A 19,445-nucleotide genomic window follows, 5' to 3' on the forward strand; every position below is an offset into this window, starting at 1 on the left:
TGAACCTTTGTCCTGAATTTTTTCAGGGTATAGGCAAATTTATATTTAACTGATATATTTCACAGAAATATTTTCTGTGAGGAAATAAAAGTTTAAGCGCAAACCATGTCAAATTCAAAACACTTAACAGATCTATTATATAGAAGATAAATCTCAGACATTTATCTAATTCAAGAAATGTTTATTCAAAAATTATAGTTCTCATACAAATTCAAGGATTTTCAATATTAACTTAAGACCGAAAATCTTTTACTGCCTCGTAGCCTTTAATTTTCTGAAAATTTTATAGTTTTATTACAAAGATTTTAGTGATTATTTTTTCAGATTTAAATTACCAGCCAAGAAATTCCCCGACACTTCTTTGTCAGACTACTGGGATAAAAAGTATGTGTGAAATTCCATGAAAAACAGAACCTCATGATATACTGAAAGTTTATAACTTCAATGGCAAATGTTAATGTATTACAGATTGTATTAGATTATTTTATAAAATCGTGTAATGTTTACAATGTCTTTGGACAATTCTGGAGTCCTTGTTGACCACATGTCAGTCCATATTCAGTGGTCCATGAGCAATGCTTACAGTGTCTGGCCTATGAGTAAATTTCCACCACATTCAGCACATCACTCACGTACAGTAACAAGTTTGAACATTGGGTGAGGTTCCTGCAGTATAGCTACTTCTGCACTATGGAACTTTAGTGAAAATTATGGAAATTAGTGTGACTCATAGCAGTTTCCCTTTCATTGAAAAATTAACTTTAATATCACATTTATTATTGTTTAATGATAAGGCAACCTATTGGAACGAATCTAAAAATGGGGAAGCAGTAGGCAATATATTTGGAGTAATGAGGACTGATTGCAAAATGGCAACAGCAATAATCGTATAGTGGTTTTGGTAGCCAGGATTTGCTTTTAATTATGGAAGTAAATCTTAGAGTTAATGCAAAACAGTTCAAAAACTAAAGGTTGCCAACCGAACAGTCATTTGCGTCTGAAGAGGGGTCAACTGGAGTGCAGAAGAACAAGACAATGTTAAAGTTTACTCCAGTTAATGTATGGTAAAGGTAGTTTACTGAATTCTAGATAAATTAAGACTATCAGATTAGTATACTTGACTGTTACAGGGAGAAAACAAAGCGTCATTTTGTAGCAGCTGATGTTAATCAACTGTAGCACCCAAACAAACTTCTGAATGTCATTTTAAACTTTGCACTTTGCCTTATTACACAAATTTTTTCCATGTTCATTGCGATTTTAACACAACAAAACAAAGCCTTCTCATTAAATTCATCAGCAAAGTTGGCTTATGAAATGCGAGAGTTGTTACCTTTGAAACAGTGAGAAAGAATGAGGCCGAAGAAACAAACAGCTTTTTAAAAAATAATTATTTAATTATAACAAAAACAAAAAGATAGTGACAGAAGGCAAGAAAATACAAAAATGTCTAATGCACAGAAATTACAATTTAGGAAGTGTCAATGTATCGAAAAGTTAAAAAAGTAAAACTGCAGTATTGCAATACAAAATTACTAAATAACAATTTATACAACCCCACAACTGCATTCACAAAAAATTGTATAAACCAGTCTTCATAGAATTTTAGAAGGAGAATCCACCTTCAGGGACTTTATCAGAATTGTTGAAATCCAACTGACCATCTACTTCTGAAGGCACCAGGTTTGAGTCTTCAGCATCCTGTAATTACAAAATTTTTTTTAAAGGACTATGGAAGTCAGATTCTAAAGCAACTGCAAGTAAACATTTTGTGCAATTATTTACGTGATACAGCCAATATAAAGCTACTATTACAGCCAACAATTAGCACACCCCATCCAATGCAATAGTCAAGAGAACATGAGTGCAATTTAAGTTATCTACTTACAGCATCGGAGAAGTAAGTTTCTATCAGCTGCAATGACTTTTGGTAAATTTGTTCAGTTTCATGTTGCTGCAGAGATTCTAATTTATCCAGTCCACCACATTCTTCAATCATTATAGCAACACGTTCAACTTCACCCATCTTTTCAGCAGTCTACAATTAGAGGGAAAAAATGTCAAGTTACTGATAGCTTCATTATAATCGTGTTCACTACTGGAACATAATTTCAGTTCATCAAGGAGAACATAGAATAATGTTATTAACAGCTTAGTTATTAAAAATGAAATGGTAACAATGCAGTGACCAGAACCTCAGAATGTTCACTGAATTTAATGCAGAATTTTGTAAGTAGCATAGATCTCCACTGCATAAAGTACGTTGTTTGATAATTCTTTTCAAATATGTGGCCCATTTGTTATATTGAAATTAAAAAGTTGGCAGCTACTATCAGAATAGAAGAATATCTTTTAAACCACCTACTCTTTGTGCCATGAATGTCGGGCAAAAACATGCCAACATTATCTAAACCAACCGAGATGACAAATTCCACTCACAGGATTAATGGAGTATGATATACCACGCTTACTCTTGTAGGTAAACAGACTTTACTCAAAGTTTTTAATTATGAAACTGTGGATGGCTTACCCATTTACAATTTATGCATTTCATAAGCTGCAGATACTTGTGACTGGAGCTGTATTATTCAGATCTGATTTTTCCACTTTTAACAGTATTCCAGACAATATTTAAGATCATACTATAAATGCATGCACATTTATTTAAGTAAGTGTAGACAGTGCAAACCGTGTACCATTTTCCTTTTAATGTACAAGCTACCAATGGTTATATTTTCTAATTTTAATGCATGTCACTAATTTGATTTATTCACATACTTTCTCCATTTTATGTTTTGAAAATTTAATTCTAATTTGTAAACTATGTAATAGCTAGTCCCATTATTCATTTCTTGGCCCCCCTCTGATTTTTACTCTACACACTGCCCTCCAATACTAAATTGGTCATCCCTTTATGCCTCAGAACATGTCCTACCAATTGATCCTCTTAGTCAACTTGTGCCACCAATTTAACCAGTAAATGTTTAACATTTACAACAATTCGTGCCATATCTCCTGCCACTGCCAAGCTGTACTCTGCCTCATGTAAGTAACTAGGTTTGCTCAGAGAAATATGTTATGATCAATCACAACAACCATTTCCGAACTGTCCCTACTGCACAAACATTTTTGTGATTATTGTGATCATCGTGTCACCTTTGTCGAATCATATTTAGTGTGTTTCGGTGTTTGACGATGTGAACTAGCATAAGTGGCCATTCACTTTTGCTTTGCTCAAATATTTACTTATTAGTATAAACACAGTGTAGTTACACAACTTTTTCATACTGAGCCAAATGTGTTTCGAGAATTTATTTAAGTGCTGTATTTACATATGTATTTTTTGCGATGTTACACAAACAATGTGAGTGAATTTCCAACTGTGTGGTTTTCTATATAACTGAGGAGGCATATTACCCAATAACCTCAAAAAAGACGACTACAGGTGAGATGCAGAACACATGCAAACAAAATAGTTACCTACATATTTGCCCTTGACAACAAGAAAATTCTAGAAATGCACTATGCTAGGCATGGGGGGGGGGGACTTAGTGCAGTATTTCAGAATTTAAATAACCAATGACAGCTGCAGCCTTTCAAAAATGTCAATTACGACATATTAAATTGAGTCAAACGTTCCTACTACCCAGACAGTTATCAGTTCCAGTTACATCTGCTATTTTTATTAGATAATAGAAAAGTCTCTGGCAGTTATGTACATATATCACTCAAAGTGTGAAAATGCAAGTGGGTATCCCGCGCATAACTTCTACGGCTTAAAACATTCCCACATTTTACACCTTTTTTTTTTTAAGTCCTTCGAAAAATGTAAAAGTAGGGTTTCACTGTACCTTCAAATTTTTCTCAGTGATTCTTTCCAATTATTCAAGCAATTATTAACCGATTTCCATATCCCTATTCACTACTACCAACTTTTCTAAACTGCTCATAGCAAAGCAAATGTAGTCCAGTACAAGTTTTCCCATTCATATGGCCTTAAAAAATGTACTACTGCATCCATATGGATTTACAACGTCTGATGCTAAATAGTATGCCTTAAAATAAAATACAAAAAGCACCTAAGAGAAATCTGTTCCTAATGGAATTCTGAAGAAATTGAGAAATTACGCCAACCCTTTGTCAAATTTTACCATTTAGATATCCAGCACAAAATGCTAGCTAATCAAGCTTAAAAGTGATATATTTAGCACCTAGTTTAACATCAAAGACAAACTGTAGTGGCATGAACGCAGTAAATTTATTTTGGGCCACCTCAAGCAGCAATTTCGGAAAATGTGCTACTTCATTGACCTTGTTCTATTTGAAATTAGCACCAAATGTTGAATAGAAACACGAATTTGCATGTTCCGGACTGCTTCAGTCAACTTACAGTAGTAAAACATGGCAATTTATTCACAATTATCATGAGATGATTGCAAAGCTGATGACTAGTGCTGCAAGCACAGCACATACTGAGAAAAATTTTATACGAAATCTTGAGTTGTCTGCAGCCTTTGATAATTTCTAAAACTGCCGAACATTGAAATAAGGGCCACCATCATTTAGATGAGATTAGAAATGGCTGTGAATCCAAGTGACAGGGAAAGGGCAGGAGTGGTAACATAGCTGATACAAGTGTTGCATGGGGAAGCACGCCAGCTAGAATGGTAAATTGCCCGTTTATAAATTAATGAGGGACTGCTAATTCAACCATGAGGAAACACTCCCTTAGATTATTTCTGTCTTTTGCTGACAGATGAATTTCTATTGAAAGTTGTAGAAGGAACAAATCAAAACGCAACTGAATTATTCCTTTCTATGGGAACCAAAGAACAATCATGAATAAATTGTTGGAAAGATTGTTAGTGTTCTTTGGAGTTTTTCTGCACATGGGAAATTTAAAGATGTGAAATAAAGGGTCCTTTTCCATTAGTCCTGCAACTTCCACATGAAAGGAACTGCCGATAATATTTCACGAAATCTTTTTCTTCTAATACTATGTGCATTGCATTTTCTGGAAATCAGAAACAGGGCAAACCAAAACCATCCGACAGGTTGTATAAAATACGCCCAATTATCAATTTTTCAATGAAAGGATGTGCCCTGGACGAATCAATGATCCTTTGATGTGGAAGATTATTTTTCCACCAATACATCAAAAATAGAAGGCACAAATATGGCATAAAGCTATATTTTGACAACTCCCACTGGAATGGTCCTAAAATTCGTGGTATACAATGGCATGCTGGACGATGTAGGAGGAAGAGGGCATTTGCAAAAAGTTCATTTACTGGATGAAAAGTTGAATGCTGGCCACCACGTGTACATGGACGATTACTATAATAGCTTCACATTGGCTAAGTTGCTCCTGGATAAGAAGAGTCAATTCACAGGAACTCAATAGGAAGGCTACACCCAAGGAAATACAGAAGATAAAATTACGAAAAGGTGAAGCCGTTGCCAGATTTGCACAAGGAGTTATGATAGGTAAGTGGCATAAGAGGGAGGTTTTCTACATTTCTAATGCATTTACAAATGAAATGTTTTATGTTGAGAACAAAAAGGAGAAATCCAAGCCCTTGGCCATTTTAAACTACAATAATTTTATGTCTGGAGTTGATTGGCACGATCAGATGTTCTAATACAGCTAAGAACGAAAAACCATATGTTGGTACAAGAAACACTTTATGTTATGGAAATGATGCTGACAAACACACATGCCCTACACAATAATTATTCTGGCACAAAAATGACCAGAACTCAGACTCAGTATTATAAGAGCACTATTGCCACAAAAGCAAGTAGAATGGCCAGTCAGAAACCCCCATGTTGTGGTAAAACGAGAATCAACTGGGACATCAAAAACACCGAGAAAAAACACAGATCATGCATGAGCCAAGGACAACGAACAGACAATTTACGAGTAACCAGATTGCCCAAATAAAGCAGGGTAATTTTGAATTATTGTGTTATTCACCACCTCTAAAGGCAAATAGCACTTTTGTTCTTTCATTTTCCGACAGTTGTGTAGGTGCTATTCTTGAACTTTGTATTTATTCAATTTGTTTGAGTGTAATCGGTAAAGTTCTCAATTGTATCTTTTCCGAGATTTGACATACATTTTATTTCAGAAGTTTCAAGATTTTGTTTTTGAATGCTTTTTCTACTACATTTTTTGTTCAATAAATATGTCATTTGTCAGTAGGATGTTTTGTTTTATTTTTTAATATAAAATAAAAATTTAGTACTCTAAACTGTCAATTTTCAGGAAACAAACAAGACGCACTAGTGCGTCCATGGCCACCCGCTACATAATGTGATCTGATATACCACCAACACCTCAATGTACCATTAAAGAACTTTGGACTGATGGTTGCAAGGAGTTTGAAAGCTTTATGGGGAGTTTTACTTGCAGCTACTCCCATGAACCAAATTGGGCCAATGAAGTAAAAGGAAAGACACCAATAGAATTATTTTTGAGAAGGAAGAGCCAGTTTAATGTAGAAGTATTTGGGACAATGTTTTGTCTGGATTCCAGCATAGAAACAAAGTTTGATGCCAAATCTTTCGAATGTTATATAGTTGGTTATGATTACTGGCTATCGTGTATACCTTCCAGATAGGCATTCAGTTATTGTTAGCCGGGATGTAAAATTCAATGATGTAATATTGAAGCAATCATTGAAGAGAGATTTTACCAAATTAGTTAACATTATCGACTATGAATGATACAGAAACATCTGATTCTAATGAAGATGAATATCAAAAGAAAATATTACAAGACTGGACAGTAGTAGTAGTAGTAGTAGTAGTAGTAGTAGAGGTAGTAGTAGAGGTTTTTTGGGTGCACGACAGCAAGGTCTTCAGCACCCGCTCAGTAGCAAAGGGAGACGGGTGTCAAAATACTCAGAATAGTAAGAATAACAGAACACAAAACACATATAAGCTTTGAAAAATATGTGTCTACCCATACCAAAGCACGGGACAAAGCATGTCGTCACCAGTAAAACATGGACAACACAGGAAGAAAGTGGTAGAGGGAGCTAAAACAATATAGCAGATGGAAGTGGCTGGCTGATCACAAGGAAAAAGAAAAAAAAAGGAGGAGTCCGCCACCCTGCAATACACTAAAACCTCCAGCCTAAAAGTTTAGGCCAGAGCCCAGACACATCACAAAACTTTAAAACCCTAGACACACACATCTCATCGTTAACTAAAACACAAGGCAAATCCCATCAACTTGTGCTTCTGTCCTTGCATCACGGTATAAAATGCACTGTTAAAATGTGCCGGACAGAGATGTGCACACCACAAGCATCAGAAAATGGAGGATCCTCCCACCATAATAAAAAGCTACAGTGCCCGATCCGAAGACGTGTGAGGGTCACTTCTTCCTGCCTGAGCAACCGGCAGTAGGAACGCCACAGCCGAGTTGTTGACTTCACCAACCCAGTTTATTGGCTGTCACCGCAAGCCATTCTTCCTCCCACAACTCTATGCACTTCCTGTGGAGTGCAGAGATGACAGACTGCAAGGGAATAGGACACTGGACCACATCCTGCTCTCTGCTGGCCTCCTTGGCAGCCTGATCGGCCTGTTCATTGACCCATATTCCTACACGACGCAAGTACAGTTTGTCATATATTGGCTGAACAATCTCCTCAGTTGGGTACAGATTCTGCAGTGATTGTAAGGCACTAAGAATCTGAGCAGAGAAGAAAGCGATTGCCACTAACAATTCATCTGCTCCAGTGCCTTCAGGAACGCGTGGAGCTCCAGTGCGAAAATGGTATAGTCATCAGGGAGGCGAAGCCAGGTAACATGATCAGGGAAAACTACAGAACAGCCAAGGAAATTCTCCTGTTTGGAGCCATCAGTGTAAATGATGGTGAAACCATGATGCACATATAAAATGTTGAAAAACAGATTGGAATGTAAAATGTGGTGCGCTATCTTTCTTAAAATTAGGCAAATCTAAAATAAGTCTGGGTCTCCAGAGGAGTCAAGGTGGAAATCTGCTCCAACCGTGACATAAAACATGAAGACCAGCCACAGACATCTCGGAGAGGCAATCCTGTGAGCGAATCCCATAGGGCTGCGTCTCACATTGCCAGTAATTAAATAGCCGTGCCAGAGGAGGCTGAGCAACGGTATGGTACGCAGGTGTGTATGGTGTGGACAAAGTTTTATACGTCTGGCACACTAAGTAGCTGTTGCCGCATATGAAGTAGTGGTTCACCAGCCTCTGCACAGAGGCTTGGTATGGGGCTAGTTCTGAATGCCCCAGTGGCCAACTGAAGCCCTTCAGGGTGCACAACGTCCAACATCTTTAAGTAAGAAGGCCTCACAGGCCCATACACCGTGCACCCATAATCGAGCCTGTAAAACTGGAGCAGCCAAGTCCTGTCAGCTCCCCATGTACTGTGGCCGAGACATTTTAAAATACCTAAAGCCTTAAGTGACCGTCTCGGGTCTTTAAGATGAGGTAACCACGTAACCGAGTCAAAAATGAGATCCAGAAATCTCACCATGTCTTTAAAGTAAGGATAGTGTCCCTCATCCTCAACTCAGGAAAGGTTAGAATCGAACGAGAATGGTGAGAAAGAACACATACGGACTTCTCGGTGGGAAACTTAAAACCACTCTTCTGCGCCCAGTCATCCAAATGTCTAAGAGTAAATTGCAACTGACATGTTGTCAGTTGCAAGGCTTGAAGAAGAGCAAAACAAAAAGACATCATCCACAAACAACGAACATTGGACAGGAGGTAATGCTATTAATAGCAATGGCAAAGAGTCACAATTAAAACGCTACCCTGAGGGACACGGTTCTCCTGCTCAAAGCGATCAGACAGGACATCACCAATTCGGTGAGAGGAAAGACTGAATAAAAAGAGGAAGACAACCACGAAAACTCCATTCATAAAGCTGCTCCAGGATGAGACGCCTCCAAGTGGTATCGTAGGCCTTCTCGATGTAAGAAAATACACCTAGAAGGTGATGACGGCATAGGAAAGTTTGTTGTATAGCCACCTCCAGGAGGGCAAGATTATCGAAGGTGGAACGAAACCTCCTGAACCCACTAAAAGCGACTAAGGAGTTGCCGGGATTCTAACATCCAGACAAAGCAGTGGTTGACCATACACTCCAAAGTCTTTCCCATGCAATTAGTGAGGACAACACTATGGTAGCTACTCAGGCTCATGCAGTCTTTCCCAGGTTTTAAAAAAGGAATTAAAACTGCCTCACGCCCCAAGTCAGGAAAGTGACCTGACGTCCAAAAGTCAGGAGGAGGATTTCTTTGTTGCGCCTTGTGAGGTGCCATAGCATACTGTAATGGATCCTGTCATGACCAGGGGATGTGTCATGAGCTGCAGACAATGCAGAATCCTGCTCCCACATAGAAAATGGGCAGTTGTAAAATTCATGAGAGGTGGACTGGAAGTCCAGACTACACCTCTCAGCAACAACTCTATGGTGCTGGAAACCTGGATCCTGACTACTTGTTGCAGTAACCGTGGCAAAATACACTGCCATAGTCTGGGCAATGTCCTGCGGATCTGTGTGGAGAGTGCCATTATTCATTACAGAAGCCATGGGGCACCTCATTCCATCTGCCAGAAATTCTCCTGCAGGTCTCGCACACAATTGAACTTTTGGTGGAACAATTAATGGTGTTCAGGAACCGTTGCCATGACCTCTTCTTACTCTCACTAATAATGCGGCGACATCTTGCCCTCGCCACCCGAAAGGCTGCAAGATTCTCAGCAGTTGGCCGACACTGAGCCGCATGCCTGGTCCTGATTGCAGAGCGGCATTTGGCACTCCACCAAGGGACAGGCTGCCTCTTCCGGTGGCCTGTGGACTGGATGCTGCAGCAGCATGGTGGACCGTTTTGATAATATGATCCACCCATGCCTCAACATTCGCACAGTGTTCGAACTGGACCAACTGGCTATAAAGTTTCCAATCGACTCCACTGAGCACCCATCTTTGTGGTCTCCTTTCGGGGCCCACGCCATCTGGCAGGTGAATCCCGATTGGGAAATGATCACTGCCGTCCAAGTCAGCAACCACTTCCCAGTGAGCACTGGCGGCAAGAGCTGGAGAGCAAAGCTAGAGATCAATGTCCGAACGACCCAGTCGCTGCGCAGAAATGAGTGCTCTGTCCTCCATTGAGGAAGTAGGCACAAGCTGACAGGAGAAGCCTCTCAATTGCTCGACCCCTGGGGCAGGTAATTGCAGAGCCCCGAAGCTCATTGTGGGCATTAAAATCACCACAAATAATGAACGTCTGGGGAGCTGTGTAAGAATGTCGGCGAGGGCCAGTTCATCAATTGCATCATGTGGGGGTAAGTAAAGTGAATATACAGTCGATGGATGACGCACGTGCACGGACACAGCGATGGCCTGTTAAGTAGTCTTAAGCGAGAGAGACTAGGAGTGGTAGTCCGTCCTTATGAAAATACCTACACCACCTCTAGTTCTCTCCACGCAGGTCGTCATTTTGTGGAGTGTATAGCCTCGTAGCTCAGGGGAGTACGATGGATGGAAATAAGTCTCCTGGAGACATAGTGGTCTACCCTGAGAGAGTAGATGAAGTTCCTCCACATGCGTCCTGAACCCTTGCAAGTTCCACTGAAGTATGGGAGCCATCTATGATGGGGGTAGCACTTCATCCTGTCTCTCCGATGGGGCGGGGAGACTGCAGCAGGTGGAGGGACAGACGTGGGACGAGATGATTGCCCCACACATACGTCGTATTCCATCAACTCTGGGGAAAAGTCAAATGAAGCCTCACGTAAAACATCCGCATGTTCAGACGGTTTACAACGGGATTTGACCTGCTGTTGCTGCTGTACAGGAGCTTTCTGCAGTTTGGCGGGCTTTGGGGGAGCCAACATGGGAGTGGTAATGGCTGTACTGGGCTTCGAAACAGCATCAGCTGTTTGAGGCACCAGGGGCTGGCCCAAGTTCGCCACTGTGCCTTTGTCTGCCGTTCGAGTAGGGGCTACAGGCTCAAACACTGGCTGTGTTGCAAGTGCACTGACATTTGCAAGTGTTAGTGCCATTCACCACCTCTGTCTGCGTTGAGGCATCTGTTTTTGGACTAGGCTTCTGAACCATGGATGCAAAAGACGTAGCAAATGTGCGAGGTTGCATAGACTTTTAGATCTTTTTGGCCTCACCATAGGGGATACCCTTAGTTGTTTTTAATACCTGGACTTTGCGTTCCTCCAAAAATATTCGGCAGTCCCTACTCCAAACGGGTGGTTTCCCGAGCAATTGATACATTTGACCGGATACAAGCAACCAACTGCTTCATGGGCAGCTTTACCACAGTTGCTACAAATCCCTTTGCCTTTACACCCTAATGTGGTATGCCCAAAACGCTGGCATTCAAAACAGTGCATTGGGGTTGGGAAATAAGGCCTCACGCTAAGGCGAAGGAAGCCAGCTTTAACATGTTCAGGAAGTTTAGTGCTACTCAAAGTCAGAATAACCGATTCAGATTTGACAAGACTGCCATCAACTCTCTTCATGATATGTTTGACATCAACAATATCTTCCGGAGTCCCCTCATGTTGCAGTTCTTCCTTGGGAATGTCGACTAGATCCCGGCATGTCACAAAACTTTTGATATAATTCAAGGTGCTGTGCAATTCAGTGTCTATGGCATACTCCCTAAGCCATTTAGCAGCTTTGAGGTTAGTTGCTTGCTGGGAAGTTGAAGTTTCCACTAGCAAGGTCCCATTACGCAAACACTTCACTGGTTTTAAAGAGCCACAGATGCCCTCCAAACCCTTTTGTATATAGAAGGGTGAAACCTTCTCAAAACTACCTTCCTTCCGTTTCACAATGAGAAACGGATTCTGATTACCAGAACGCATTCTGTTACTAAAGACTTGACTTGTTAAAGATGTGCCTGAGTCAGGGGGACTGACTGCACGAGCCCTCTTCAGAGACTGGGTGTTAGAACCTTCCAGTGGCCCACCCTTTCTGCTGGGAGGAGGAAAGAGGATTTTGAAGGATCCTTCTTTGTCCCATGAGCAGCTAGGGAACTAGAAGTCCACCTAGACAGAGCCTCGCGTGCCTAGGTAAGCCTTATACAACTGAGGTGCAGCAGGTTTCCCAGACGTTGCCCGCTAACAACTGTTCCACCTCAACAGCCACGCATCTCGTCAGCATGTAGCATGTCGAGATTGAAGGGCTGTTTATAGAGGTTTATTCCATCCTCACAATCTGGGTGGTCAAGCCAAGATCCCATTCCCTAAAACATTCCACTGTCGCGCCGCACAGTGGTCACTGAAGTATGCCCAGAGCTTACGGTGACAGGGGACTGGCGGCACTTATCAGTCACCAGCTCAGGAACCCCAGGGTCGACAAACCCGTACCCAGCAAATGAATGCTGAGCCCCTGACTGAATCAAGATCACGTAGAAGCAACTGAAAATGCAGATGGTCGAGTTTTAGGGGACAAACAATTAGAAGGCCGACATTACCTACGTGAACCTGAGCAACCCCAGGTGATGCTGAGAGAAGTTCCAAGGAACTACGATGAAGCAGTGAAATCCTCAGATTTAAAAAAATTGGAAAGCTGCAATGGATGAAGAAATGGACTCACATCAAAAGGCTGGTACTTTGAAATTAGTTGATTTACCAGCTGGAAGGAAAGCTATTGGAAATCTATGGTTGTTTGCAATTAAATTTGATAATAACAATGACATTGTACTGTACAAAGCAAGGCTAGTTGCAAGAGGATTTAGTCAAAGGCCAGGGCTTTATTTTTCTGAAAATTTCAGTCCTGTGGTTAGGTTTGAAACTGAGTCCTCTTGTGTGTTGCTGTTCAAAGAGATAAGGGGGGGGGGGGGGGGGATTAACATTAATACAGCATTCTTTAATCGTAAACTGGAGGAAGAAATTTACATGGAACAACCACAAGGTTATGATGATGGCACAGACCATGTTTGCAGATTGCTTCAAAGCTTGTATGGACTGAAGCAAACAGCATAATGTTAAGAGTGTTTAAAGCTATACCTTAAGAAATCAAATTTTCTGGAGAGTAGTGCTGATCCTTTTATGTATTTTAATGAAAATTTAATCTTATTTCATGTGGATGATGGATTGATAATGGGACCTGGTGAAAGTTCATAATTACACTAAACAATTACAGGAGTTTGATAAAGTAGTAGGTGAAGTGGCTTGTTATCTTGGCTTGAAAGTACACAGATTTAGTGATTGTATGAAGATTAATCAGACTGCATACGTGAAAAGAGTTAGCGTGGTATATGACTGATGCAAAGCCAATATCATTACCAATTGAGCCTGGATGGATACCCGATAATTCACCACCAGCTACTGATATCGACACTTACCGAGAAATTATAGGGAGACTCATATTTAATACTGGGCACACGTCCAGCTCTAGCTTATGCTGTCAATGTTGCTTCTAGAGCTCAAAATTCGCCTACCGAAGGACACCTAAAATTAAATGAATTCTTCGCTCTTGCTCCACACAACTTGAAAATTAACTATAGCCTAACTTGTATTACAATATACCATGCAACCAAAGGGAGCAAAAACTGATAGAAATAACTGGTTACTGTGAAGTAGCATCTATTTTAATAACTGCTTATCTGATAATACCAGCACTGCCAAATAGTGGGTAGCACCATCTGTTTACTGTAGTGAGTACTACAGTTTTCACATTATCTCAGACCTGACCACATAACTGAATAGGGCAGAGGGACCAACCATTTGTCCATTACATGTACCTGAAAGTTGGTATGCATGTGCCAGACTAGTGGTAGTAGCAGACAATGTTTCACGAGCATACGTATTGGAGACAAGTATTTTCATACATCTACAGAAATAGCTACCAGCTAAGCTGCACTAAGTGAACAGCACCAGGAATCTAGCTTCCAATTTCAGCTACAGTATTCAGCTCATGTTAGTTCAAACTTGCAAAAGCAAGTTTAACAGTTTACTTTTAATAGTTCTGTGGCAGTATTTCAAATAATTTCTGGAGCAGTTTTAGTTTCTAATAGCAACCAATAACTTATACACAGATAACAGACACTGACAACCCTTTAAACATCAACTGAAACGTTATCAGATTATTAGCTAAGGTTATGGTACATATTACTTGACATTCTTGCCAGTCTGCAATACTCTGCAGTTTTAATTATCCTGAAACTAAACTGATGGATTCTATTTACATAGTTACCTAACAATAACACCCCCCCCCCCCCCAAAGTAAAGTTTCTACTAAAAGCACCCAAATTATTTACAACCTAACCTAACCAAATTAACTGCTGCTTTGAAGTAAATGTGTGGATCACCTCCATGCAATAGTCTCTCACAAGAGCTGGACTGCTTTGAGAATGCAGCCTTATTCATCTTTGAAAGTAAGGCACATCAACACTGTTTAAGCAACTTATGACTCTTGCAAGACTCATTAACTGCACATTTGAGTGCCAGTTTATTCAAGTTTTAGAATTGGAAGACTATTCAACAAGAATTTATTCACAATTGATTGCTATTCCTCACATACATCCAAAATGTACGCACATTTAAATTTTATCTACCCTTGCCCTGACCCCTTTGTTTGGCAAGATCGTCTAAGGCTTTGAATTTCTTTGAAAGAAAGCTCGATTTTCTGCTATGACTGGTGAACATCAATTCATGATGAGCACTGTCCTCTAACCCAGTTTTGCAGTTAATCCATATAGGTACACAGACAAAAATGTACATGCAATTTCACTTTCAATGCTTAGCACATATGCTGCAAAGAAATCTTACTTTAGCTATAGCTCACAGTCTCTAGCACTACCAATCTTATGGAAATAGACAAAAGTATGTTATTTTCTAGAATGAGGGAGTATTCTGAAATTACAAACTTGAGACAATTTTTTCCCGGAGAAATTAGAAATCACATCACGAGAATCATCTTTTTGACAAACTACACAAAATAAGCAACAAAGTAAATAAATTTACCTGTAAGATGTTTCCCAACCCATCTAGTACCACAGACACAGTTTTCCAATCTTTGCTGTCAAGAAGGTCACAGAATGGCTTCAACACTCCACATCGAACAAGGTGTACTATCTGGTCTGCAGATCCACCTGAAGTGAAGTTTGTGACAGCCCAAGCTGCTTCCTTTTGAGACTTGAAATCTCCCTGGGTGTAAAATGAACAGTGTTTTCAATGTTCATCTAAGAAACATTTAAGAACTATAATATATTTATAAACTAAAGTGCCTAATGGAAAAATAGGGACCAGGCAACATTTAAGTATTTGAAAGCTTGGGAAGGATTTACATATAACCGCAACTTCTGAAAAGTTAAAACTAAGCAACAAGTCAAGGGAATCTTCATAACCATAATAGGTTTTATTCTTCACAAATTAAAAATCGCTCTAATGCTGTACTATCCTAGTGAAGAAATCCAATTATACATGACAATTACTGCACAGAATTGTTAAAAGTGACAACTTAATTACTTAGCTTGTTATATTGAAGAAATGAAACTTACTTTTGTCAAAACTGCTATCAATGGTTCAACAAGACCAGCTTTCACGACTTCTTGTATTTGGTCAACATTGCCTGCTGTTATATTTGAAACAGTCCAAGCTGCCTCTTTCATTATATTAAGCCGTGGGTGATCTAACAGTTGACCTAAATACTTCAGACCCCCTGCATTGATAACTGCATCAGTCTGCAATAATTAAGATTCATTACATTTATGAATGCCCCTGAACATTTTCTACGACCAAAGAAATGCACTTACCTGTGTATCATTTCCTGTAACAATGTTACCAACAGCACGCAAAGCTGGTGTGAGAACAGATACTTCATTAAAGGAAAGGAGTTCCACCAATCTTGGGACAACACCAATGTCAACTACTGCTTGGATTTTATCATTTGTGCCATCAGTTAAGTATGACAAGGCCCAACATGTATCCGCTGAAACAACCATTTCACACTGACATTCTGTGCTAACCAAGGCTCAGAAATTTAAATATAATTTCAGACTTACCCAACACATCACTGTCACCATAGTTTAACAACTTGTTTAAGGCAGGAAGACACATTTTGATACTTTCAAATGGTGGAGGCGGATTTTTGTTTCGACAAAGGTTTGAAAGAGTCCAAACTATGTTCCTTAAGAATGTTACCTGCAATATAAATTTGCATCAGTTAAATTAGGAATGGCTTCAGAATCAGAGCCAAAGACATTTTTGGCTTTACAGGCTAGTGCTATTAAGGGAGATTCAAAAAGAAAAATTACTGTTGACTTAGAACAACGCATTAGTTAAGATTAGACACTTTAATATCAAAATTTAAACTGCTGTTACTTAGAATATGAGCACTGCTCCAGAGTTGATAGACTAAAAGGCTACTCTATTAAAAAAGTAAGTGTTATAAGTGAAAATCCACAAAACTGGAAAAAAATGACAATCTTACTGCAGTCTCTGGTCTTATAAGTTCAAGCAATGCGGGCACTGCTCCATTATTTATAACCAGATCTCTTGCCACTGGTCCATCACCAGCAATATTTCCTAATGCCCACACAGCCTGTTCTGCAACATGAGCAGATGGCGAAGATAACAGAGCAACCAATTTGGGAACAGCACCACTTTTAATAACAGCATAGGTCTGTTCAGAGTTTCCAGAGGCAATGTTTGTTAGAGCCCAAGAGGCTTCGAACTGGAGTGATGGGCTGTAAAAAAGATACCCAAAATTAATAACTTATTCTTATTTTTTCCAACATCTGATTGCTATAATCAAGTTTCTTACTTGTGGTGATATGACAAAAACTCTACACATCTTGGAACAATGCCACATTCAATCATGACATCAATTGGTGGATTTCTCTCTCTGCTCAATGTTTTTCTGGCAGCTTGTGTTGCTTGGAACTGTGCATCTGGATCACTGCTTGACATTCCTGGAATACAAAAACTCAACTAGAAAATTTATTTAAGAATTTGCAGAAAAAACTGCAAAATCTATCTAAACTTACCTGCTATTATTTCATCCACTGGTATAGTCTGTGGCATTTGAATATTATTGTCTTGTAGAGGTGAACTAGGTTCTTCAAAGTCCGCAATATTTCTCCTCTTAAGCAACTGATCATCTTTATGGGCCTTACGAAGCTCCACTCTAACTTCGCTCCTCCTTCGACGCATTTCCTAGAAGTTCAGTTTAAGTCAGAACAGCACTAAAAGACTGGCTACACTGATCTTTATTCACCCATGGATCATCTCACAGTAAGGTTTTACTAAGGTAAAACAATGCCCTTTAGAATGTAGGTAGCTTATAGAGTACTTACTTCAAGATTCTTTCCTTTATTTTTGAAGGCTGTCAGCCTGTTTGGCACATCGTTCTCTTGAGTAGGCATGTTTAGATCCTGCAATAAGTGAAAAAGTTTAATAGATAATTTACTTAATCTCTACCAAAGCTCTGAGTGTTGTTTCAGAACAGCAAAAGAAATGGAGGATAGGTAGCTACGCTGTAAAACCTGTATAGTGTCACAGCTAAAACAAAGTTAATAGCATTACTTACGTTAAATCCTTTCAAATTTGTGTGTACATAGAAACGATAAGGGTTTACTGACATTTCACAAGAATCATAAGTGAACACAAAGCAGTTGTCCCTGACTCCCCTATTAAAAATTAAACATATCTGTGAGTTATCAACGAGATGTGAGGCTGACATATCTCATTCCGTTCTCATTTCCTAGATCAGTGAAGTACACGAAACAATTTTTAACTGCAAATAGAGAACTCAAATTACTAGGGCTAAGTATTTAGAATTTATGTGGTCCGTTTACATACCGGTAATATAACTACGCTTTAGTAATCGCAGTAGTCAGCACTCAGTTGTGTACAACTCTTAGTTTTACCAAACCGGGTAAAAGGCTTTTATACATACAAATGTTTCGAACACACTTTGACAGCCAACGAATTAAGAAAAATGATAAATACGAGATACAACGAAATGCAATCAAACCCTTTCCTATTGTATAAGAACCCATTAAATAAACATAATACTTCGAACTGCTTACTGAACACGCAAAATTCATTCCTGACACTCACCTTACACTTAGACGATAGCTCACAACTCCCAACTCTACTTCCGAAAGTATCTTCTCGCAACACTTCTTTGAAGACAGCAAGACACCGAGCACAACGATATTTGTGTTTAAATGTTCGAGGACTTGTCTTCTCATTGGCTACGTGTTGTATCGCTGCCTTCACGTGATTGGTTCACTGTGGAAAAACGTTACAGGTTTTCTGCCAGTTAAACGGTTGGAGGGGGGAATTGAAAGAAATACTTTGAAAGCAGGGAAATTTGAAATTATATTAAAAATATATGAGAAAACATATGAGCATCCACTTTAAAACGGTTTGTCGCAAAACAACTGTTGTTGTAGTTTCGTCTTGAAATTTTCATTTCAGTATCAAAAGATATACCGGCAAAGATGGATATAATAGGTGTGATCATGTCGTACGTGTTTGACAACACATACAACACACTGTGTAAACATACACACTGTGTAAACATTGTGCAACTATTCGTTGAATGCTAGTTCCGGAAAACGTTAGGAATGAAATTTAATTTCATCAGTACAGTAGATTTATATCTACTACAATTTGCTCAGAACCTTGCCCAACCGAAGAGTCTTCCCTCTTCTTCGTATTTCTTAATATGTTGCACGATGCGCTGTTGTTTTATTTGTAAGACTGTTCGGGGTACTGAGAAGTAAATATGAGTACTTTTTCTTTTCTCTATCTTGGCAGTTATGTGTAGGATGCCGTTGCCTATGAATGTCATTGGCGCAAGGTAGGAATCAAGCTTGTATGTTCGTCTCCCAATATCCTATTATTTGACGGAAACATTTAGGATTACAGCATTTTAGAAAAAATGTTAGAGGTCTAACGTAACATCGACAGTGTATGATTTTCTTTTTGTGGGCGATCCAGGGAACTTTAGTATAACATAGTCCTGGTTATAATTGTCGAGTGTCAAACGTGATTTGTTTGACACAATGCAACTTGATTTGGAGAAGCGCCGATATAAAATTAGCGATCAAGTACGTGCCGACACTTACTGGCAACGACTGCAGAACTCAGTATATAGTGATAAGTCATGGTAATTGCATCAACAGTTCCTTATCGACAGGATATTTGCTTTCGCTACCATCGTTTCCTTATCAAACGTGTAACTGGTCACTAGCTTAATGTTGTGCATTGTGGGAAAATGTTATTGTAATTTAAGGAGAAGCTTATACTAATTAATTCAGTCTGTGATACCGGTAGACGAATTTGTAGGCGTACTTAACCGCATTTCTAGCCACATGTATGTTATTAAAACTTTTTCCATTCCGATGACGGGCGTATTGCGAGATGTTTTTGGGAGAATGTTTTCATAAATTCTTTTTTCTGC

At 39.4% G+C, this 19,445-nt stretch overlaps 2 protein-coding genes across 2 annotated transcripts in view; one reads left to right on the plus strand and one right to left on the minus strand.

Moving 5' to 3' along the window:
* Positions 1–1,376: 1,376 nt before the first annotated feature.
* Positions 1,377–18,238, minus strand: LOC124776128 (importin subunit alpha). The gene is made up of 11 exons (XM_047251356.1): positions 18,095–18,238; positions 17,329–17,406; positions 17,020–17,188; positions 16,797–16,944; positions 16,464–16,719; positions 16,036–16,174; positions 15,787–15,962; positions 15,532–15,714; positions 14,996–15,178; positions 1,889–2,038; positions 1,377–1,701 (listed from the first exon to the last, which is right to left on the minus strand). The coding sequence occupies exons 2-11, from the start codon at positions 17,395–17,397 to the stop codon at positions 1,606–1,608; spliced, it is 1,569 nt and encodes a 522-aa protein (XP_047107312.1). The 5' UTR covers positions 17,398–17,406; positions 18,095–18,238; the 3' UTR covers positions 1,377–1,605.
* Positions 18,239–18,743: 505 nt separating this feature from the next.
* The window catches only part of LOC124776928 (citramalyl-CoA lyase, mitochondrial-like), a 199,440-nt gene continuing 198,738 nt past the window's right edge, over positions 18,744–19,445 (plus strand). Inside the window, exon 1 of the mRNA XM_047252534.1 lies at positions 18,744–18,842. Within this exon, the coding sequence (XP_047108490.1) occupies positions 18,802–18,842 (41 nt within the window). The 5' untranslated portion in view covers positions 18,744–18,801. The remainder of the gene's footprint in view (positions 18,843–19,445) is intronic.

This window comes from Schistocerca piceifrons, chromosome 1 (assembly GCF_021461385.2).
Source record: "Schistocerca piceifrons isolate TAMUIC-IGC-003096 chromosome 1, iqSchPice1.1, whole genome shotgun sequence".
Classification (NCBI taxonomy): Eukaryota; Metazoa; Arthropoda; class Insecta; order Orthoptera; family Acrididae; genus Schistocerca; species Schistocerca piceifrons.

What these genes read in the sequence shown, in the direction of transcription:
- LOC124776128 (XM_047251356.1), bottom strand. Translation starts at nt 17,397, where the DNA reads ATGCCTACTCAAGAGAACGATGTGCCAAACAGGCTGACAGCCTTCAAA. An exon ending in ATAAAGGAAAGAATCTTGAA is followed by an intron (nt 17,189 to 17,328) that starts GTAAGTACTCTA and finishes CTGAACTTCTAG; the next exon opens with GAAATGCGTCGAAGGAGGAG. An exon ending in TGATAGCAGTTTTGACAAAA is followed by an intron (nt 15,179 to 15,531) that starts GTAAGTTTCATT and finishes TTTTACACCCAG; the next exon opens with GGAGATTTCAAGTCTCAAAA.